The sequence below is a fragment of the Podarcis gaigeae genome (genome assembly GCF_964106915.1).
Source record: "Podarcis gaigeae genome assembly, chromosome: 3".
Taxonomy (NCBI): domain Eukaryota; kingdom Metazoa; phylum Chordata; class Lepidosauria; order Squamata; family Lacertidae; genus Podarcis; species Podarcis gaigeae.
In genome coordinates, this window is record NC_139680.1 from 91,565,771 (window position 1) to 91,590,287 (window position 24,517).

Here is a 24,517-nt window from a genome sequence, read left to right on the forward strand (position 1 = left end):
AAACACTGCAAATGAACATAATTTGCCATTAATTTGATTTGAATTAATTTTATAATGAAATGATTCTAGAATGTTGTATTATTTTATTGTTGTTAGCTGCCCTGAGCCCGGCTTCGGTTAGGGAAGGCGGGATATAAATAAAAAATTATTATTATTATTTATTATTATATGATGGTTTTCAGTACAGTGATAAAACCCCACCTTCAAAAACATGTACTAAATAATTCCTTTTCAATAATGGCAGTATTTGTTAAGAATCAAATATTTAGAATAAAAGATGTTAATGTCGGCACCTGGTTTGTCTCTTTGGGGGGTTAGCACTTGCCACTCTCTGAATGTCTGTGCGAAGGTGCACTCTGAGAAAGGCCTCTGAAGCTGACCTCTGAGTCTGGGTAGCTCATATGAGATGAGGTGTTCAGTAAAGTATTGGGGTCTCAAGCAGTGTAAGGCTTTGAAGGTTAAAGCCAACCTTTTACATTGGTCCTGGGAATGTATTTGGAGCCAGTACACATGGTCCAGAATTTATTACTGCCCAGAGACAGGAGATCAATAGTGGAATTAAAAGATTTCTGTTTGGCTTACTCTCAGGACATGCAAGGATACGAAGCAAAAACATTCAATGGCAGATCAGGTATCTGGATTTTTTAAAAAATAAGAACTGCCAGTAGCTAGGGAGTGCAATGTTGTTTCCATGTGTTGGGAAGCAAACTATACTAGACCTTTGCTGGTGCTACAGCTGTGATCTCATTAAAGAAATCTTAGTTAATTTTAAGTGTTGATTGAGCAATTAATTAAATCTGCATATGAGGGAAAAAACAATAGTTCTAAAGCAGGTGCATTTTTTTAAGGTGATACACACATTTTATGTAGCAATAATATTTTTTTAAAAAATTAAAAATCAGATTTTTAAAAAAAATGTTAACCAGGACACTTTTTAGTCTATCAAAATCTGCCTGTCAATTTCTCCTACTGATTGAAACAATAAATGTTGCAACTCTCATTAATCTAAAAATATTCATGGTTCATAGCTTGTACAATGATAAAATCCATTGTATATGACTTTTTGTGTTAAAACTGACTTCTGATTTGTTCTCTTTCATACAAGAGGGTTATGGGTGTAATTTTTAGCAATTAATCAGTGTGAAGATGCCTTACGTTTGCATATAAAATCTTTCCTTCTAATCAATTTTATTTGTTTTCCTTTTTAAAAAAGAATTCTATGTTACCTCCTGCACTTCATTTGTCTATGTATCCTCTAACTTCAAACTTTGTGGTTAGAATCCTAGCAGCCTATACTGTTTTAAGCCTTCCTCATTTTGTGACTTTCTCCCCCCTCCCCATTGCACCCTCCGCTGTCTTGAGTTTGAATCGCATATCAGGCCGGCCTTGTCTCAGTCTTGGACTTTGCTCCCTTGTGTTGTGCTGCTGCGCCCCCATTTCCACCTTGATAAAGATCATTTGTACATGTCGCTGCAATAATTGCACATTCCTCCCCTGTTTACTTTGTACTTGTTTTAATTGTGACATTCCTCCATTTCCTTCCCTTTCTTCTGTAGTTTATTTAGTAAAAAAAAGTCACAGTCAAAACAAGTACTGGTTACATTGAAATCATAAAATAAAACCACAGAACAAGCAATGACAAGATAACAAAACAGCAAAGAACAGCAGTCCACAATCTGTTGTCTCTTTCGTGGTGATCTGAAATGCTAGGGGTGTGCAAAAATTAGATATTACACATTTCAGTGAGTATCTTAAAGGAAAGGATATCTGCTTGGATTGAATTTGACTTTATGGAGGCAGGAATAGTATCTTGAAAAATTACTTCAATATTATAAAAGGATGATAGGAGACTGGGTTAAGGTAAAGGGAAATGCAGTGTGTGTGTGTGTGTGTGTGTGTGTGTGTGTGTGTGTGTTTTATCTCTCTCTCTCTCTCTCTCTCTCTCTCACACACACCCACACACCCACACCCACACACACACACACACACACACACACCCAAGCCTACCTGTGATTTATCAGTGGTAGAAAGCAAGCCTGGGCTGTTGAAGGGGACATTTTTAGTGAATATTCTAAAATGGGGTGTCAAACCTGTCTGGTTGTCATACTTGGACACCTCTAAACATGAAAGATACTCCTCTTGATACCAGACATAAGGAGGCTGGTTATTTGTGTACATGCTCTGTGGGTATTTACATTTCCAAGCTTGAGCTTTGACATTGAAATAGGATCTAATGCTATGGATCCTGATTCAGAGTATACCCTTATTTTGTCCATGTGGCTGAAATAATTAGTTCAGTTTTAAGGGAAGAAGTGGTTTGGAGTTTGAGAGTCTGCATGATGGTGGTTCTTGAAGTGGGTGTTCCCTTTCATTTTAAAGGTGTGTATATTTGATTTTCAGCAATACGGCATATGTATGTTAGCCTAAATGCCCATACATTCAAGAACCTATGCCATATGCTATGGTTTAACTTGTACATGAGAAGTTTAACTCTTTATATCACCAGCTGTTCCATGAGCAGAAGGAACCCTTCTGTCTTTAGAATAAACTGATTCTGTATTTTTCTCACTGTGATACACATAAGACATAAAGCAAACAGTGGGATGTTTTGTTTTTAATGTAAAGGTTATGTGTCTGGTGATGTTAACACAACAAAGTATGTAAGGTGGAGTAATAATAATAATAATAATTTATTATTTATACCCCGCCCATCTGGCTGAGTTTCCCCAGCCACTCTGGGCGGCTCCCAATCAGTGTTAAAAACAGTACAGCATTACATATTAAAAACTTCCCTGAACAGGGCTGCCTTAAGATGTCTTCTGAATGTCAGGTACCGTATTTTTCGTCCCATAGGACGCTCCGTCCCATAGGACGCACCTACTTTTTTTGGGGGGGGGGGGAAATAAAGGAAAAAAAATTTTCCTTTATTTCCCCCCCAAAAAACCAGGTCGGGGAACAGTGGGATGGCGGTGCTGCGCCTCCCCGCTGTCCCCCGAGCTTGTGGGGCTAGCCCATGTCTGCCTGGCGTGAGGGGCGCTCTGCTTCAGGGCGCCCCGCGCGTCGGGCGGCAGGCTACAGTCCGCAGCATGGGGAACCCTCTGTTTCAGGGCGCCCCACGCGCCCCCCGGGTGCGCAAGGCTTGCCAACACCAGCGCGGAGCACGGGGCGGCCTCCGAAGGGTGCCCCATGCTCCGCGCTGCCAGCTGCCGCCCGCAAGCCTTGCGCTTTCGGGGGAGATCCCCCGGGTGCGCAAGACTTGCCGACACCAGCGCGGAGCACGGGGCGGCCTCCGAAGGGCGCCCTGTGCTCCGTGCTGCCGGCTGCCGCCCGCAAGCCTTGCGCTCACGGGGGGGGGAGATCCCCCGGGTGCGCAAGGCTGGCCAACACCAGCGCGGAGCACGGGGCGTCCTCCAAAGGACGCCCCGTGCTCCGTGCTGCTGTCTGCCGCCCGCAAGCCTTACGCTCACGGGGGAGATCCCCCGGTGCGCAAGACTTGCCGACACCAGCGCGGAGCACGGGGCGGCCTCCAAAGGGCGGAGCACGGGGCGGCCTCCGAAGGGCGCCCCGTGCTCCGTGCTGCCGGCTTCCGCCCGCAAGCCTTGCGCTCACGGGGGGGGGAGATCCCCCGGGTGCGCAAGACTTGTCGACACCAGCGCGGAGCACGGGGCGGCCTCCGAAGGGCGCCCCGTGCTCCGTGCTCCGTGCTGCCGGCTTCTGCCCGCAAGCCTTGCGCTCAGGGGGGGGAGATCCCCCGGGTGCACAAGGCTTGCCGACACCAGCGCGGAGCACGGGGCGGCCTCCGAAGGGTGCCCCGTGCTCCGCGCTGCCGCCCGCAAGCCTTCGGCTCCCGGGGGAGATCCCCGGGTGCGCAAGGCTTGCGGACACCTGCGTGGAGCACGGGGCGTCCTCTGGAGGGCGCCCCGTTCTCCGTGCTGCAGGCTACCGCCCGCAAGCCTTGCGCGCCCGGGGGAACTCCCTCCGGGCGTGCAAGGCTTGCGGATAGCTTCCTGGAGCCTGGAGAGCGAGAGACGTCGGTGCGCACCGACGCCTCTCGCTCTCCAGGCTTCGGCGAAAGCCTGCATTCACCCCATAGGAGGCACACACATTTCCCCTTCATTTTTGGAGGGGGAAAAGTGCGTCTTATAGGGCGAAAAATACGGTAATTCTTTATCTCTTTGACATCTGATGGGAGGGCGTTCCACAGGGCGGGCGCCACTACCAAGAAGGCCCTCTGTCTGGTTCCCTGTAACCTCACTTCTCGCAATGAGGGAACCGCCAGAAGGCCCTCGGCGCTGGATCTCAGTGTCTGGGCTGAACGATGGGGGATGGAGACGCTCCTTCAGGTATACAGGACCGAGGCCGTTTAGGGCTTTAAAGGTCAGCACCAACACTTTGAATCGTGCTCGGAAACGTACTGGGAGCCAATGCAGATCTCTCAGAACCGGTGTTATGTGGTCCCGGCGGCCACTCCCAGTCACCAGTCTAGCTGCCGCATTCTGGATTAATTGCAGTTTCCGGGTCACCTTCAAAGGTAGCCCCACGTAGAGCGCGTTGCAGTAGTCCAAGCGTGAGATAACTAGAGCATGCACCACTCTGGCAAGACAGTCCGCGGGGAGGTAGGGTCTTAGCCTGCGTACCAGGTGGAGCTGGTAGACAGCTGCCCTGGACACAGAGTTAACCTGCGCCTCCATGGACAGCTGTGAGTCCAAAATGACTCCCAGGCTGCGCACCTGGTCCTTCAGGGGCACAGTTACCCCATTCAGGACCAGGGAATCCTCCACACCAGCCCGCCTCCTGTCCCCCAAAAACAGTACTTCTGTCTTGTCAATCTGTTAGTCGCCATCCAACCTCCAACCGCCTCCAGGCACTCACACAGGACCTTCACCGCCTTCACTGGTTCTGATTTAAAGGAGAGGTAGAGCTGGGTGTCATCTGCATACTGATGAACACCCAGTCCAAACCCCCTGATGATCTCTCCCAGCGGCTTCATATAGATATTAAAAAGCATGGGGGAGAGGACAGAACCCTGAGGCACCCCACAAGTGAGAGCCCAGGGGTCTGAACACCCACCCCACCACCACTTTCTGGACACGGCCCAGGAGGAAGGAGCGGAACCACTGTATGACAGTGCCCCCATCTCCCAGCCCCTCTAGACGGTCCAGAAGGATGTTATGGTCGATGGTGTCAAAGGCCGCTGAGAGATCCAGCAGAACTAGGAAACAGCTCTCACCTTTGTCCCTAGCCCGCCGGAGATCATCAACCAGCGCGACCAAGGCAGTTTCAGTCCCATGGTGAGGCCTGAATCCTGATTGGAAAGGGATCCAAATGGTCCGTTTCCTCCAGGCGTGCTTGGAGTTGTTCAGCAACCACCCGCTCAATCACCTTGCCCAAGAATGGCAGATTTGAGACTGGGCGATAGTTGGCCAAATTGGCCGGGTCTAAAGATGTTTTTTAAGAAGCGGTTTGATGACCGCCTCTTTCAGCGGGTCTGGGAAGGCTCCCTCAGAGAGGGAAGCATTCACCACCCCGCAGAGCCCATCGCCCAGCCCTTCCCGGCTCGCTTTTATCAGCCAGGATGGGCAAGGATCCTTTTTGTTTTTTACTGATTCAGGAACTAAACAAAATTCTTGCATAAAGTTCTGCAGTTTCATCATCAAGGGCCATAGTGTAAACAATGTGGGAGTTGAAAGGCAAATGATCATAAGTTTATGGGCTGCCAAGGTAAGGATGACATTAGTTAGCATTGATCAAATATGCAATTGTCTTTAATCTGGGGTCATTATGATTCTTGCAGGTTTGAAGTAAAAACTGAGGTCACCATTTCATTTTAAAAATAATTAGTTGCTAGTAGGATACAATTGGTGGCTTTGTAAATAGAAAGAATAATAGCAAATTACATTGTTGGCTTAATAGTTAAATTCTGCTTTGTTTCATTAAATTATTGAAATACTGATAATTCCTTTTTATGTTAGTATATCATAAAAATAAGCATGCAATCTTCCTGTGAGTATGTCACAATCACTTGACAATCTGAAGGATTTAGGGAAGTTTTTAATGACTGATGTTTTAATGTATTTTTAATCTTTTGATGGAAGCCACCCTGAGTGGCTGGGGAAACCCATCCAGATGGGCGAGGTAGAAACAAATTATTATTATTATTATTGTTGTTGTTGTTGTTACTACTACAACAACAACAACAACAACAACAATAATAGGGGAGCATACCTACAGGAAGACTAAGCAAAGAGGGACTGGCTGGCCCTTTCTGGTTTTTCTCCCAGACAGCAAGACAGAGAGAGGGAGGGGGAATTTTGCCTTCATCATTTTGTTGGTCCTGTTACATATCTGCCTGCAGGTAAGAGAGTGTTTGTACTGATTGCAGTGAGTGGTACTGCTTGATTGCTGGCTGAGTGCATGCAGCTAGGGTGTGGTTCTTAGCCTGCCTTATTTCAGCAGATTCTTGCCACATGTGGTGCGGTTGTCCCCAAATGGATTGACATAAAAAGGAATCTCTCTCCCCTTTAGGTTATCACTGAGGGGAGGGGGTATCTCCTGTCAATCAGGATATGAAATTGTAGGCCATGCACTGTGGGAGACAGGCATGTGACCATTACCCAGGGTGAGAGCCTGGGAGAGTGGAGGTTTGGCTTGGTGGGTTCCCCCTGAGAGCCAAAGAGAGAGATTGTGAAATTACTGTCTTTCACTTAACAGTAGAATATGCCTTCAGCTGGGCCTTTGTTTATTACCTGTAGCCCTAACCTCAAAGCTGTATAGTGTGATATTGGATGGTAGTGCTAGAAGGTGTTGGGGGGGGGAGGTAATAGGGAGTTACAAAGATATTGTCCCAGTTTCAGAAATGGTGTTTGGCAGGGGAAGGTATAGTTGTAGTGGAGTGGCTGACCACATTCTGGGATGGAGACCTAGGAGTTTGGTTTGTAGAGCCTTCTGGTGTGGTGGTGCTGTTCTTATATGCCAGGTCCATCATTAATAAGGCCATGTTCATCCACAACTTGATCATGGATCCAGTTACAGATAGGTAGCCGTGTTGGTCTGCCATAGTCAAAACAAAAAAATTCCTTCCAGTAGCACCTTAAAGACCAACTAAGTTAGTTCTTGGTATGAGCTTTCGTGTGCATGCACACTTCTTCAGATACCAATGGTATCAATGGTATCTGAAGATGGTATCTGAAGAAGTGTGCATGCACACGAAAGCTCATACCAAGAACTAACTTAGTTGGTCTTTAAGGTGCTACTGGAAGGAATTTTTTTGTTTTGATCATGGATGGCTTGAATGCATTACCAAGACTTGGGCCATGGCCAACAAGCTCCCCCATTCAATTCAGCTATGCCCACCTGGGTACTCAGTACAGCAGCACGATAGACCTGAGGATTGAGAAAGGTGTTGCTATTGTTCATAGAAGCACGATTTCCTTTACCAGAAAACATCTTTATCTTGAGATAGGCTTAAAGGGTATGTACTTAGTGTTGGGCCAGAGCAGGGGTCAGCAACCTTTTTCAGCCGTGGGCCGGTCCACTGTCCCTCAGACCTTGTGGGGGGCCGGACTGTATTTTGGAGGGGGGGAAATGAACAAATTCCTATGCCCCACAAATAACCCAGAGATGCATTTTAAATAAAAGCACACATTCTACTCATGTAAAAACATGCTGATTCCTGGACAGTCCCCGGGCTGGATTAAGAAGGCGATTGGGCCACATCTGGCCCCTGGGCCTTAGGTTGCCTACCACTGGGCCAGAGAGACAGACTGGGGATGTTGCTGATCTGTCAACCAGTGGCATCCCAAAACAAGGTGATCTGTGGTATGATGGTGTTGGTGGATTGCAGGACAATAGTCCTGCATAACTTTAGTATCCATTCAGAGGCGGCTGTTGGACTGGCTCAGATCTTCAAAGCCTTCATGACAACCATGGAGCTGTCTCAAATACTCATTAGTCAAACTCATTGGGAAAGGCACACCCTTGATGTAGTCTTTACCCCACATGATATGAGGGCTGAACTGGAGATAGTTTGTTTATCACATACAGCTTTATGGTGGTCCATAGACCCAAAGATAGTGGGGAGCAGTGCACTCCCTTGCAATGCATTTCACCAGCTAATGATGAAGCCTGGAATAGTAGTAGCAAATTCCTCCGTTAGGGTGGTGGGCCCATTTGGATGGCCCTCCCTTAGAGATGGATGGAACTTGATGGGTTCCAGCAGAGAAAACTGGTGATCCTGTTGGAGCCCTGGTCTTGCTATGAAATCACGAGATAAAATGGGTGGTTAACAGGATCATTCACGTACCTACTTTGACCAACTGGCTGCACGTTTTGAGGATAAAGTCGTTCAACTTCAGAGTGACCTTGACTGTGCAGTTATTGCAGTTCCAGATGAAGTATCCAGTAGCACTGTCAGTGATGTGTTGTGGGATTGGTTTCAGCTTATGCAGTCAGATGACATGGATAAAGTGCTTGCAGCTATACGCCTGACCCCTGTGCCTTTTTGACCCCTGTCCCACCTGGCTTATTAAACCTAGCAGAGGAAGTTTGACTGCTTGGGTCCAGAGCATGGTTAATACTTTGTTGCATATAAGGAAGTGTTGCCTTTTGCCTTAAAACAGGCAGTGGTACAGCCTCTCCTAAAGGAACCAGCCCTGGATCCCTTGGACTGGAAGAACTATCAACTAGTTGCAAATAACCCTTTCTTGGGGAATATAGTTGCGAGAGTTGTGGTGGGGCAGCTGCAAGCATTCTTGGATGGTGGAGATTATTTAAATTTGTTTCAATCTAGGTGCAATCTTGCTGCTGTTTCTTGATATCTCCATGGCTTTCAGTACCATTGATTATGGTATCTTCATGGACCAGATCTATGGATTGGGAATCGAGGGCACTGTGTCACAGTGATTCTGGTCCAACCTATGGGACCAGGTCCAGAGAGTAGTACTGGGAGAGTGCTTTTTGATCCCCAGGTACACTAATATATACATGAAGCTGCTGGGAGCAGTCAAAAGTTTTGGGGCAAGGTGCTTTTCATTGCACTGATGATACCTGGCTCTATTTCTCCATAACATCTGAATCAAGAGAGGCTGTGTCTGGTACCTGAATGCAATGGTGGTATAGATGACAAAAAATATGCTGAGCTTGTATCCTTGTAAGACAGACAATGTGAGTGAGTGAGTGGGTCCCATGTCCGGAAAATGTATTATATTTGTTACGTCACTTTTCTCACAGGGGGAACCAACGCAACTTAAATGGGATTACACTCCTCTGAAGGAACAGGTATGCAGTTTGGGAGTGGTTCTGGATCCAGCTACTAGGTCAACTTCAAAGCATTGCCATTAGTATATAATGCCCTTAACAGTTTGGGACCAGTTTACTTGCCTAACCCATATGTTCACTCATATCTCTTCAGTCTGCAGAACTGGCAGTGTTAACTGGTACCACATAATACTCATTCCACACTTAGAAAAAATTGATCTTTTAGTATGATAGCACTTACCATTTGGAGTTCCCTCTCTATTGACATCAGGCAGACGCCTTCACTTTTGGCGCCTGCTTAAAAAATAAAAACCATTCTTGTTTAGGCAGGCCCATCCAGACATGTAGAAGTTACATTTTTTTTTCTAACTACTATTGATTTTTATAATCTTCTGAATGTTTTAAAATACCTGTTCCTAACTGTTTTCTATTTTGATGTTTCATTGTATATGTTTTTGTAAACCACTTAGAGATTTTCTTACAATCTAATGATGTATAAATTTCTTTAAATAATGGAAGTTTGAATAAAAAGAACAAGAAACTGTAATGAATTGTTTCCAACAACTTAAAACACAAACAGATATTCAAAAATTGATGCTTATCACTCCTGGTATCAAAGCCAAGTATACGTAACAGAATAAACTCCTTTGTCCCTCATGCCTCATGTTCCCCACTCCTTGCCCCTGGGTCAAACGTATAATTCAGCAGTTCTTCTGAGCTGAGACTTTTTTGGGGCATGGGGGAGGACATTGTTTGCCACCAGGTGAGAGACAGGCACAATACATTGCCATGCCATGCTACGAATAATATACTACTGCTACTTGAGCTTTTGATAATCTGTGCCAAATATTTTTCTCCTTCCTTCCCCCTTACCTTAAATTCATGAATTTGTTATGTTGGTCATGGCTATCAATGAGAGGTCCAATTTTTAAAATATATGAAGGTAACATTGCCACTGAAGGTGCATATATTTTCCATGGACATGCCTGCTAAGTGAGTTCTGAATGTAGAGAGTAGATAATCTTTGCTTTCCATGAAGACCAAAATATATACATCAAGTTAAGCCTGGTCTGTGTTTTGTTTTGCAGACAAGCAATGTTTGCTTTTGCATATAATATATTTGGAGGTCCTACATGCTCTGTTTAAATCTAGTTTCTGGGCAGATCCCTACTGGGCTGGTGTTCTGTAGTGTCATTGTACCTAGAGTGATATCAGGGGGCGGGATTCCCATCCCTAGCTTAATAGGATTGTTTGAGACTACGGGTACTTGGTATAGGAAACTGGAGGAAGATTGAGAAGATAAATTGGGGTTCCATCAAGTGTGTATTCTTGCAGCTTGGTGACTTATAATAAACAGCACAAATCAGTGTGTCTTGCAAATGCTAAAAGGCTGTTCAAAGCATTCCTATGTCATGAGAGCAAATGTATTGAAAAGGCAAATTGGAATGGTGTATACTCCCTTGTTTAGGCTCAAATGTTTTCTGAAATTTCAGTCATCCTTTTCTCCCCACCTGACCTGCTGCTTTCTGTCATGTCAGAGGATGAAGTTTTTGCTGCTGCAGCAAAAGTACCTAGAGTATCTTGAGGATGGTAAGGTTCTGGAGGCACTTCAAGTTCTGCGTTGTGAGTTGACACCACTGAAATACAACACAGAGCGCATTCACATTCTCAGTGGGTAAGTACTTAGGGTTGCAATCACATGTTTACTCAAGAGTAAATCCCATTGAACTAAATAACTTTTGACTTGAATTGCATAAGATCCTACTACCTGTTTTACACCAGTGCTAGTGTTTTCTGGGATTCCTGAAGCAGAGGCATGCCAAAAGGATACGATTCTACATTGTTGAATATATCTCAATAGTAAACTTATTATCCAAGCATTGATCCTTGCATAACCGAAATGGCATCACCCACATACAAGAGGCTGAGAGGAACGTCCATATTTGCAGAAGTGTCAAAGAAACTTATTTTCTCTAAACGAAAGGTGAAACATTCAAACAGCTCTCTGAGGACTGAGCATGCTCAGTCTGCACAAGATGCTAATTGATGAGGTGAAAGAAACAGAAAACTGGGGCGGGATGGGGAGCATGTCATGAACTGTGTATAGGAGTACTCAGCACTGCAGTGTTTTGTTGCAGGTTCCACTAGTCTTTATTAAAGTAAACATCTACCTGGGAAAACTCCTATAGAAAGAAGACGTTCCTGGATGCCTCCTTTCAGAACTCTCACATTATTTCTAAATTAAATGTGAAATTAATATATTCTTACTAAATAGAATTGCATTTTTACTTAGTAAAAATCTTTAATCATTTGCATTCTGAGATTTTAATGTGCTTTTATCTTCACATCCTGACATTTCTCAAGGAGATTCAAGGGGAAAATGTGTGTACGAGAACACAGACTGATCAGTTGTGTAGACAGAACATCTGAACTGATCAGTTACTGATTGGTGCTGGAAGTTGAACTCCGTGGGATTTTTTCATTGATCTATATAAGGGAAGTCCTGTCAAACAGTTTTTAAAAGCAGTTTCAGGAACATGCCTTTGAATTCTCATGGCTCTGCTTCCTTCCCACCAACTGCATACTTGAGCAGCGTCTTTAATTAGATATGCTAAATTCCTTAATATATATATATATTAGAGCTTTACTAAACAGTGAAAGCAGAAGTTTAAGCCATATAGACTTAACATAAAGTCTGGTGTTAATAGCTTTTCTGCTAAGTCCATCTCCCTTTTTCTTCTCCAGAGAAGAATAAATGTGCTCTTTTGGTTCAAATGCTGTTGCAGTTGGGGAAGGTCAATATTTCCAAAATATGTAATCTCATGTGTTTCTCTTTTATATACAAACAGATATCTGATGTGTAGTCATGCAGAAGACCTGCGTGCAAAAGCAGAATGGGAAGGGAAAGGCACAACTTCCAGATCTAGACTTTTGGACAAACTCCAGAGTAAGAAAAAACTTAGTTTCCACTGGGCATACAATGTTTGCACATCTGTTTATCTAGTATGTTTCTCTCTAAATCTTCCTTCCCTAACTGGGTGCCCGTCATATGTGTTGGATCCTTCCTGGCTGAGGTTGATGGGATTTGTAGGTCAAAACATAGGAAGGGTAGTAGGTTAGGGAGACCTACTTTTAAGGGGGAAATTTATGAAGAGGGAAATGCAATGGTTAAGAATTGTTAGCTGTAATTAGGATAGCATAATTCTGCATAATGGTGACTTAAGTGTCTCATAAAATCAAAGTATAATGTACTCTGCTATTATCTGTGTTTTACTTCCATATCGATGACACCTAATAAGATACCATGGCGCTGTGTGATAGAGTTTAGGAACTGACTTGTAGTAACTAGCATTTTCTTAATAATTATATTGGCATTTAAACAATCTTGTGCTTCTTTGCAACAGCAAAGGTTGAGTTAAGGTCAATGTGAGAGGATTTTATTAATGTCCCAAAGTTATGGGTAATTTTAAGCTTAAATTAGATCTGATACTGGCCTGTATGTGAATACCAGATTTCTTACATGCTGTTTCTTATAAGATTGCTCTGAAATACTCTCTTTAATTTTTTGAAGCTTACCTACCACCATCAGTGATGCTCCCCCCAAGGCGTCTGCAGAATTTACTGCGTCAGGCTGTGGAACTACAACGGGACCGGTGCCTCTATCACAATACCAAACTAGATAATAATCTAGATTCTGTATCACTGCTGATAGACCATGTTTGCAGTAGGTAAGAGAACTGCTCCATTTTAATGAGAATGGAAATATCTTTTAATGTAACAACATTCCTTTAAATAATTTTTACTCTCTTATGAAGGCTTTAAAGAGCAATTTTCTTAGGCAGCTGACTTGCTAAGAATGTTGTATTTTTGCAATGTTAGGGGGTGTTTGGAACGTTTGTGTAAGTCCTTGATCAATTTAGAAACATGTTAACAATATGAACAGAGAAGTAGTCTTTATATAGCAGTAAATCTAAATGTAAGGATCCTAAAATAATTAAAATATTTTCAAATATCTGGCAGTTTTTTCAGTTTCAGAACTTGCTGCTGATAGGATTGCAATTAGGACTGAAGCCAAGACCAAGCACATCTATTCAGAAGTAAGCTCTGTTCAGTTCAGCAGGGCTTACTTAATGATAAGTGTGTATGGGATTCAATATATTTGGTAGCTTGGACTGCCATTCTACACAGTTATTGTGTTAAATCCCACTGAACTCTGAGATCTAAGCAGACTAGTTATGTGCAGGATTGCAATAATAGGTTCCAGTATCAGACTGAATGATAGCCTTTAATGACATGAGCTCAGCCCTGTGGAACACCCTGTCAATAACATTCAATCAGCTCCCTTCTGTTCCAACTTTTAAATGCCTGCTGAAAACTTTTCTATTTTTCCAGGCCTATGTAGGCAATTAAGAATACACCCACCCACCCACACCACACAATGGCCTATTGATGCTTGTTTTTAACTTGTTATGATTTTATTGTTTGGTTTTATATTGATGTAAACTGCTGTGAAAATTTTTATGACACAGCAGTATGTATTTTTTAAATAAATAAATAAATAAAATAACAATTTAGGATTTGTTGCTTGTCCCTTACATCCTTGGTTCTTACTTTTTAAGAATCCTTTCCCTCAATTCCTAAAAATCACCATAAAATATTGGGTAGCAATTCCTAACTAGCATTCAAATGCCCAGTCAGGGTTGGGGCCTTGTTTGCAATGCCATGAGCCAAAGAGCTCCTTGTAGACATATACAAGAGTTTGGTGTCAAGCAGACCCTCATGTGATATTGCAAACTGCTTTTGAAAGTCTAATCAATTTAGAGTCCAGTTTGCTTTGCACCACTGGAGGCTGCTGTTTGACCCAAAGGCTCTTTAAATGCATGCAGCTAGCTGCATGCTTATTTGGTTCATGACTGATACCTGGTCATCATGCAAATAGGAGCCAGCATGACAGCTTCAAAAACTAAGGTGCTATAGCAACAAGAAGTTTCATATTGTATATTTGTAAAATCCTACTCTCGAATCCATGCTTTATTGGGATATGTATTAGCGCAAGTAAAATGACTATGATTCTACTATATAATCCTTTCTTTGCTTGTATTTTTAGGAAACAGTTCCCATGTTACACACAGCAGATACTTACAGAACACTGTAATGAAGTGTGGTTCTGTAAATTCTCAAATGACGGCACTAAACTAGCAACAGGATCTAAGGATACAACTGTTATTATATGGCAGGTTGATCCAGTAAGTTTGTAAATTTGTGCACCGGAATCTTCTGACACACAAGCATAAAATTTGGCACATCACTCCTTAGTTATTAAGCTTTAATTTTTAGTGCATTACTTTATTTCCTAAATGCCTTGGTGTATTTCTGTTTGCATCAGTTTTGTGTTTTAGGCTATGTTCTGCTCAGTTGTTCAACCAATACTGTGATTAGTTTCCTGGAGCGGGTTGTATTGGAAATAAAGCCTGTTTAGAATAGGAGATACCTATCTCAGTCAGTCTGTTGTAATCTTAAAAGTCAGTAAGTGTCTTGCATGGTGAGACTTGTCAATGGTCTTGGATAGATGTGTTGTTCTTCCCCGTAATGTAGCTCCTTTTGTGTCTTCTGAAATTCTCCTAAAATGTCAACATTCCCTTTTTACTTTGTCTCTGCTTTTTGCACTCTGTATAACTTAATTGATGAAGCCTGTTGATGAATGGTTATTTGACTGAAATGTTGGATAGTGTTGCTGGACTCAGACTCCCATCATCTCTAACTATTGGCCATGCTGGCTGGAGCTGATGGAAGTTGAGTCCAGCAACATCTGAAGCAGTGTTTCCCAAACTTGGGCCTCGAGCTGCTTTTGGATTACATTTCCCATCATCCCTGACCTCTAGTCCTGATGGGAGTTGTAGTCCAAAAGTAGCTGGAGACCAAAGTTTGGGAAACCCTGATCTGAAGGATTCTCTGCCACTGGACTAAATAGTAGCTCCTTCCAAAATCTAAATTACATTACCTAGACTGAAATCTATGCATACCAGACCAAGAATCCATCAGATCCTGCTTTTTGTTTTCAACAGTGACTAGTTAGGTGCCTTTAGGAAGCCCACAAGCAATGCAAGAAGATAATACCCTCTTCTGTTGTTACTTTTCAGTAACTGGTACAAAGAGGTATGCTACCTCTGAATCTGAGGCTGCATGTAGCCTTTGTGACTATTGGTAGACAAATTAATAGAATATATATCTTTAACTCCCTTTTAAAGCTACCTAAGTTAGAGGCCACCACAATCACTGTATTGTCGCTTGCCTCTAAGTAATCATGCATAGAATGGCATTGTACAATTCCAGTCCTGATAGTCTCTGTGGGCTTGGCTGACGCCGCCTGGTCCGTCTTTGGGGAGTGGGGGGCGAGCGAGCGGGGTAGCTCGCCTGTACCCAAAGCCAGCACCAGGAGCCTCAGCGCAACCAGCAGGGACATGGGGGCTTGCTCAGCTGGGGGCAGGAGCCTCTCCAATGCAGCTGGCCCCAGCCTGCGAGACGCTGGAGTGAAAGCGACTCAGCTCCCGCTGTTGACAGCTGAGGCAGTTTCACCCCGCGCCTTGCCGGTTGGTGCCGATGCATCTTGTTTCAACATTGTGGTTTATCGCCAAACTGCGCTGCTTGGCTAGTGATACATCACAGTATTGAAAACCTAACATCACCCAGCCCTAGAACATACAAAAACTAGGTAAAAATCTTTGAGGAGCAAAAGGTGCAAACGGTTATTATGCCCAAGGTTTACATTTGCTAGTCCATAGCCTTCCTTTCACTAGTACTTCTGCTTATCGCCCTTATGTCTATCTGTGTTTGAAAGTATTTTGCTTTTCATTAGTTGGTTTCCAAGAATGTTGTTAAACCAGAATGGGGAGGCGGTTCTGTGTTGCTTTGTATGGCTTCCTGTGTACCTCCTTTCTTGGTTTGCCCTGGTACAGCCTTTCCTACACTTCTGTCAAGTAGGCAGAAAATGAGTATGTGTCTTCCCTCAGGTAAGGTGGAACTGGTAAACAAGCCCTTGGTATGTTGGTTTCCTAAACTGTTTTGGGAGGAGGCAGCGAGAGATTAGGCATCAAAGACAACTGCTTAAAACTGCAGGTAGATCTCAGTAACAACCCAGATAGCCATTGTTGCAATATTTTCTTTTTTAAAGGATACACACCAGCTAAAACTGCTCAAGACACTGGAAGGCCATGCATATGGTGTTTCCTACATTGCTTGGAGTCCAGATGACAACTACCTTGTTGCCTGTGGTCCAGATGACTGCTCTGAGCTTTGGCTCTGGAATGTACAAGTAAGGGTTATTAATATGAAGTTCGTTGATAGAGTGTCTTAATCAATAGTGTTGTCAAAGGAACCATAATTGAAGTATTGATATTATCGAAGGGGAGCCCCTGCTATTCTTGGAGATGAAAATCTGTTTAAAACATGGTTATCTATATAGAACAGATTATTGATTTCTATTCATTATTACCAGCAGTATTCCAATGATGTCATCAGTTACTATGTATGTGTATATATCCTATATACGTAACAATGTAAGGCTGTTGTCACGTTGCAGTTCATGTGGCTGCCGATAAGAGTGTGAGCAGGGGTGGCAGCCTCCACTGTATGTATGTATGTATGTATGTATGTATGTATGTTTATTTTAGTGTCTCTATTCTTTATTTGTAAGCTGCCCTGAATTTATGAAGCAGGTTAAAAATTTAAGTAAATGTTTGCTTTCTTAAGCAAATTTTTCATTGGCTTTATTTTATACTTCTTCACCTACAGACAGGGGAGCTGAGGACAAAGATGAGTCAGTCTCATGAAGATAGTTTAACAAGTGTGGCCTGGAATCCAGATGGAAAACGTTTTGTGACTGGAGGGCAGCGTGGACAGTTCTATCAGTGTGTAAGTACTGTTTTTACAATGCAAAGTGCCATCAGTTTCTTGTAGACTTTGCACTTAGTGCTGTCTCTGTGGTTCTATGTTCTGCGTGGGTAGCTGTGTATAGCTGTACTAGAATATATTTTGTAAGGGTTTCTTTTCACAGTAAAAAGCCTCGCAAGTATAACCTGTTGTAGAACCCTACCATTTGGAATTTGCTGAGTGTTTTTCTTCCTGTGAAATACTAAGCATATTTATCTGAAGCAAAAATAAAACCTCTTTGAAAAGATCCCCTTCTTGTTCATGTGTGGTGCCATCGTTTATTAGGTTTTGGTAAGACATAGGAAACAAGAAAGGATCCTTCTGCAAAGTAAAAAAAAAAAAAAAGCCAAAAGAAAAATTCAGGGAAAGATCTGTACCCCTGTTGTTATGCTGGACTAGGTGGAGAGATTGAAACTAGTGTGTTGGAAGTCTACGGCACTGCCTAAAAAAAAGGGAAGTTTTTACATGAAGATACATGGATTTTGAATGTAATCCGTTCCAGAAGACTGGAGTTCCAAAACTTTTGAAAACTAAATACGGAAGTTACGTGGCATGTACAACTTCCGAGGCGTGTTTGAAAACCGAAGCGTTTTGGTATTCGAAAACCGAACTGTTTGTCAACAGAGACGTTTGAAAACTGAGGTACCACTGTATATAGAAAACCAAGTTAGCGGTCAAATTGTTAAGGGGCTCTGAAGTCTGCCAGATATGGACTGCAGGTTCACCACCTTTGTCTTGGAATATATTTTCCCTTGTCTGCAGCACATACTTACATACTGCTAACTGCTTTTATAACCCAAATTTTTCATGTTACAATTTGCTTTAAATGAAGACAACCTTTCTCATTATTTCACTGCATGCATTTCCTGTCTAGGATTTAGATGGTAATCTCCTTGACTCCTGGGAAGGAGTGAGAGTGCAATGCCTGTGGTGCTTGAGTGACGGGAAGACTGTGTTGGCATCAGACACACACCAGCGAATTCGGGGCTATAACTTCGAGGACCTTACAGACAGAAACATGTAACTACCTCTTCTTCATGTTGTGCTACATAAACAGATCATTGTACACTTTGTCAAATACCGAAACTGAGTTGAGATGCCTTAAAATTCCATATGGTGTCTTGTTCATACACCTGCTTTAAAACTGGGCTCCCCCCCTTTTTTTTAGGCCCTAAATAGGCAAATGGTGTAGATGTGATTGGGCCTTATGTGTCTGCAAGGCTCCGTATAATGAGACCAGTTAAATTGGGTAGAAATGCTAATTTTGAATACAAAGTCATGACTCTCATCTTCTGTGTTCTGTTATTTTTCAGAGTACAAGAAGATCATCCAATTATGTCTTTTACGATTTCAAAAAATGGCCGGTTAGCTTTGTTAAACGTAGCAACTCAGGTAAGTGGTCCAGTTGGCCTTTCGCTTTATGCCTTTCATACTCAAAAATGAGAAGGAAAGTCCTGCCTACATTCTCCATTGCATTGCCATGGAAACTGTTCAAGCACATGTTCTCACCCCCTTTCCTCCCAGATTTTAAAGTCTATTTTTCTGGGAGGCAGAAGGGAAACAAGTGCCCATTAGCGCTGCATATCACAACTCCTGAAGCCGCTTGTGTAAATGGGAAGTTGCTTGTACACACTGCATCTCTTTCCCACTTGAGCTTCAGGGGCCTTTTTTGCAGGTCCCTCAATGCCAGGCAGAGGCTGTCTGGAGGTGCAGGCAATCTGCAGTGAAGAGGAGTAGGCAAGAAATCTCTGTTGAGCAAGTGACCCTCTGCTCATGTAACTTTGGGGTATAAACCATTGTTTGTGCACATAAAATGGATTGCTTTTTCTGTTCTGAATTTGTTTGTGTAATGTTACATTACCTCCACCCTTCTCTTTGTTCTCAGGGAGTTCATTTATGGGACTTGCAAGACAGAGTTTTAGTGAGAAAGTACCAAGGTGTTACACAAGGTTTTTACACGATTCACTCATGTTTTGGAGGCCATAATGAAGACTTCATCGCTAGTGGCAGTGAAGGTAACTCTTGCTTTTAAGATCTGTTTCTGTGTGTTATATATATTTCAAGGACATTCTTCCAACATAGGGGAATGATGTAGTATTCTACTTAACAAGTAAGGTAAATATGCTAGCAACAATTCACACAAACATCAGAAGAGTCTTTCTGGATCAGACCAAAGGCCTATCTAATTCAGTTCTCACAGTGACCAAGCTGATCCATAAAAAAAGTTATTTCCATAAAAATGATTTGTTTGCTGAAAGAAGAAAAATCATCTAGTAGCACAGGAGGTTGAATGTATGAGGCTATTGTTTATGGCAACAGCTGTAGTCTTGGTAGAATGAGCGTGGTGTACAGGGATACAATTTTTATTTGATGTAGGCTTGTTTTTCCAAAGGTAGGTGTGCTTATGTAAATCCAGATGAGTTCTGACATCTCAAGGATAATTGCTAATTACAGTGAGAGAAACAAGTTTCATATCCTGTAGCAGACCTAGCATGTTCAGTAACTTTGGCTATCAGCAACCTGACTGTCATCTTAGCGTTTTCTATTGTTGGTTCTGTGAGTGGCCTGTTTGACAGCTTTTCTAGGCATTAAGGAGCTTACTCTCTGTGAGGGTAATAGTATGGTGGTATATACAGTGTGGACAACAGTACTCCTGTCCTGTAGCTTAGAGAAACTTTAGGAGAAGGTGGTTTTGGTCTGACTAGGAGGTCAGTTCTAGTTGGGCTCTGCAATAAAGTATTTTGAAACAGTGTTTCTTCTTTACCGCTAACTGGTGAATTTTTCACCTGAGAACAGCCTGTTTATTGATGCCTTGTATCTTAACTGTATTGCCATTGTATGTAGTTGTGCCACTCCTATTGCATGCATTAATCCCCTTCCCCTTCCAGATAATTTCTGGCCCCAGGAATGTCTAATCAACTGTATTAACTCCCTGGTATATCAGTTTTTCAGTACACCACACAGGATTGCATAAACAAATCACTTAGTTACAGCCTACTGTTTGTTTGACATGAATGTGAATTTAATTTATCCAGGTCAACTTAGAAAAGCTTTTTATTTTTTTCATTTTCAGTGTCTAAAAACTACCCAGCTGTAGTTGAAGCTGATGGCACCTAATTTAGATTCCGACTGCCTGAGGCTGTTGCCTCTTTGCACTGAATTGTTGCAAATATGGCTGCTGTGAAAGTCTCTATGTACAAAAAAAGTAACAGATTTAAATGTCATAAGCTCTTAAGTGTAAAGGTATGTTCTCAGCTAGGTAGGCTTTCCACCTACCAGCCCCAAACATCAAAGGGTCTTCCCTGGGAGTAAAATTCACGTCTAACTCGTGTGCACATAAACATCCATAAAGTAGAGGGGGAAATATCTTTCTATGAGCAAGTGCTGTGTGTTGCAGCCTTACAGTGAATGTGTGATGACTTTGAAATTGATAGGTTAAAAATGGAAATTCGTACAAGTAGGAGTCTTTGATACCATTTAGATGTCATGGTAATTTGATTTTTTAAATGATACAGACAGCACTTCTATAAAATACTTTAGCAAGTAGGTCACAGCATGATTTGTAGGGGTTGGGAAATAAGTGAGTACTTTTGGAAATGGACTGTCATATTTTAGTTTTCAAACATTGTAGTTTAACTTCTAAAACTTTTAAAATAACTCTTGTAGTACCTGATGTTCTTCATGTTAATTGCTTCTGCCTTATCAAGTATTTAACTCCAAGTCAAGTTTACTTCTATGGAATATTAATATTTAGCAGAATTCTCTCTTTTTGGTAGTCATTGTGACTTGTGGTTTTTCAGTAGTGCAGAGAGTTGTACATCTGATCTGCAGCCATCTCTGTATAATCTACAGTTTAGATGGGTGCAGTCAGTACAGCAATCGGCGCAAGAATGGCACAAGGTTGTCTCATGTCACATTGCTCCTGTTCAGATTGTACACTTTTTATGTGGATATGTTGTTCTGTAACAATACACCCATGGATGTTTTGGAGCCTTTGAAATGGAGTTTGTTGCCTTCATTGATAGAATTTTTCGGATAGGATAAGATACTTAAAAGCAACTCTGTGGTTGTTACTCCTCCCTCTCCCTCACCTGTACATTTGGAAAGATGAAGACTGGGCCCTGCAGTTTGCCCCCTTCCTTCTCTGTTCTTAGGCAAAAGTTAATCAGTGAATAAAGAGTTTCCTGCAGTTAATCAAATACAGAGTTTTCATAGCCCTACATATTGAACCGGTTACAGAAAGGGATTTTAATATCCAGTTATAGATGGGATCCCACATTGAAATAGCTGTGTTCTTTTTGGAAGTTGCCGATACCACATGTAGAGGTGGAGGGGGAACAGAAAGAATGGAGGAAGTGTAAGAGACCAGATCTTGATTCCAGTCTTGATGCATGTAGAAGTCTAGGGTAAGGAGTTAACACCCAAACCACTTGCATTCTTACTTGGATAATATGATGCCTACTTAAAGCTGTATTATGTTCCAGTTACCTACAAATATTTTCAACTTGCAGAGAAGATCAGTGCTTGTTGTTAGTTTAAATACAGGATTCTAAATGCCATAAAAGAAGATTCTTGAAGCTGTTGGATGCATTACTGAGCAGATATCAGTTCTTGGACATAACATGGAAACAGTTAATACATGGATAAGTGCCGGAACATGTTTTAAATTTTGGGATGCTTCATGTTTCTTCCCTCCTGTCTCATCTTAGATCACAAAGTATATATTTGGCACAAACGTAGCGAGCTGCCAATTGCGGAGCTGACGGGGCACACGCGCACAGTCAACTGTGTGAGCTGGAACCCACAAATTCCCTCCATGATGGCCAGCGCCTCTGACGATGGCACTGTTAGAATATGGGGACCAGCACCTTTTGTAGACAACCAGGATATTGAAGGTAAATCAAATCTAATTTTTATGGAAGAGGAATTTGGTAAGCTGCACTTACTTACTTGTGATCAGGTAACTCACAACTGATGCACATTTAATTTGTGAGCATTCAGCTTTACACACTTGGCAAAAGAATAAAAATGGGGCAGGAAAGAGATTGTGGGTCAGGGAAGCGATGTTGGCAATCCCACTCCACTCACTATGGAACCAAATGTGTTTTGACTATATGCGGTTTTGGCTTTATGCACTGTCCCTGGAACGTAACTGCAGCGTAAGCCGAGAGTCGCTTGTATTTTATTTTGGGAATTTATTTTATTTATATCCCACCTTTCCTTCAAGGAGCTCAAGGCAGCATAAATAGTATTCTTTGCTCCCCCCCCCCCCAAGCTTTTGGTCCTTACAATAGATCTGTAAGATAGGATAGGCTGGAAGTTAAAGACAGGCTGGAGTCACCCAGCATGTTTAATTGTTTAGAGTGGATTTGAACCAGGGTCTCCCCAGCCTTGGTTCAGAATTAAGCTGTACACCACAGTGTATGAGGAATTGGCTGCCTCAATTATTATTACTGTAAATAGTTAGGACTGGGTAAAGGGGACTTTAGTCAAATTCACATCATACTGTGTATTAGTCCCTCCTTTTGAAGAGTCTGCTACCTTGTGAAACTCCAAAAATTTCAGAACAGGGTGGTAGTACCTGTTGGCTTGAACTATAACCTCTCACAAGATGCCTAAGGACTGGGAAGAAGTTAAGTTAAGGGACAAGGAGCACAAAGACAAGAATGATAAGTGAGGTGCAATATAGCCCAGGGAACCAAGAAAGAAACCTCAAGGAAGAGTAGGTAGAGAATGAGGTAAAGGTAAAGGTACCCCTGCCCGTACGGGCCAGTCTTGACAGACTCTGGGGTTGTGCGCCCATCTCACTCAAGAGGCCAGGGGCCAGTGCTGTCCGGAGACACTTCCGGGTCACGTGGCCAGCGTGACATCGCTGCTCTGGCGAGCCAGAGCCGCACACGGAAACGCCATTTACCTTCCCGCTGGTAAGCGGTCCCTATTTATCTACTTGCACCCGGAGGTGCTTTCGAACTGCTAGGTTGGCAGGCGCTGGGACCGAGCAGCGGGAGCGCACCCCGCCACAGGGATTCGAACCTGTGAATGAGACTTGAGAGTAAATGACAGAGGAGATAAGTTACTGAAGTATGGTGTGGAGTTTCTGCATTTTATCTGTAAGCTGCTTTGAGTACAGGTCTGGAAAAAATGTGGGATATTACTACTACTACTACTACTACTAATAATAATAATAATAAATAATATTGGGTCACACACATAATGAATTTTATTATCTCCTCTCCCTGTGCCCCCTAAAAAGTCTTTTGAGAGTCAAAGGAAGCAACTTGAACAATATGGATTGCAGAGTTAGTGGAAGGGCTGCACAGAGAGGCAGGGGATTGCCAAAAATCAGATGGAGACACCTTGTGTGAACCGTTAGAAGCTGCAGCAAGCTATTTTAATGTTACTGAACCTGGTAGTTAATTTTTTTTTAGTTGGCATGAAATGAAAAGAAATCTGGACCCTAGCAAACTAGAATAAAGATCAATTGAAACTGATGATGTAGCTGTTTCTTTGCTTTGAAATGAAAGGGTATCTTGCTCATTTTGTTAATTGAAGCTGTATCTGTTACATGAGGAGAGAGCTTCAATAGCTGAGACAAACCTGAGCTTCAATTCTTGACTGCTTCTTAGGTATCACCTGGAACCTTTTACTGCCAGTGGTTCTGCAGGTTTTGAATTAATTCCAGTTGATATCTCTGAAATGCAAAAGTCCAACTGGGTATTAGCCCAAGCCAGGACTAATTTTTCAATTGCTCTGTCAAGATGCCCTTCTTTCGCAAAGCTGAGGCAGCATAAAAAGAGATACCATCATATATGAAAACTAGACTGTAGTAAACAAGTTCTTAGCAAACAGGCTTTTGTTAGATGTATACACATTCTAATATGCAAGGCTGTAGAAGTTTTTGTGTCTATAGGTGTAAGCCAATACATTGCACCATGGTGTGAGCAAAAACAATGTTATTTTCTTAACCATGTATCAAAATTTTAATTGGGCTTCCAGTCTGCAAAACATTTTCCATTCTTTTAGAAATGCTTGCTTTATTCTGCTTTAGAATACATTTCCTGAAGTTGCTGGCAAAGTAATCTTAGGAAAAATTAAAGCCCCATGTACCAGTTCTTATTCCTTCCATCTCAGTATCTAAAATGGGTTTTACTACAACTTTTCTCAACCTCTTAATTACTTTATAGACACTGTTAAATGTGTATTCTGGCAGCTGTCTGCTCCTGCAGGGGAAGTTTCAACTCAATCAAGGAAGTCTCTTTTGCACAAAAAGCCCCTCTTCCCACTGGCCCTGTATTAGAAATGACTTCTGTACCTCCCAGAGTGAAGCAAGCTG

General features: G+C 42.6%; 1 protein-coding gene across 6 annotated transcripts in view; it reads left to right on the plus strand.

Moving 5' to 3' along the window:
- The window catches only part of WDR26 (WD repeat domain 26), a 40,516-nt gene that overhangs the window by 11,281 nt on the left and 4,718 nt on the right, over positions 1-24,517 (plus strand). For 2 of the 6 annotated variants that reach the window (XM_083733385.1, XM_083733383.1), the window contains exons 4-14: positions 9,229-9,276; positions 10,794-10,930; positions 12,105-12,202; positions 12,827-12,983; positions 14,363-14,501; positions 16,427-16,567; positions 17,047-17,166; positions 18,059-18,204; positions 18,498-18,576; positions 19,070-19,199; positions 21,894-22,079. In XM_083733385.1, the coding sequence (XP_083589511.1) occupies positions 9,229-9,276; positions 10,794-10,930; positions 12,105-12,202; positions 12,827-12,983; positions 14,363-14,501; positions 16,427-16,567; positions 17,047-17,166; positions 18,059-18,204; positions 18,498-18,576; positions 19,070-19,199; positions 21,894-22,079 (1,381 nt within the window). Of the gene's footprint in view, positions 1-9,228; positions 9,277-10,748; positions 10,931-12,104; positions 12,203-12,826; positions 12,984-14,362; positions 14,502-16,426; positions 16,568-17,046; positions 17,167-18,058; positions 18,205-18,497; positions 18,577-19,069; positions 19,200-21,893; positions 22,080-24,517 lie in introns of all 6 variants that reach the window. The other 4 variants (XM_083733388.1, XM_083733387.1, XM_083733386.1 and 1 more) reach the window with 2 other exon arrangements.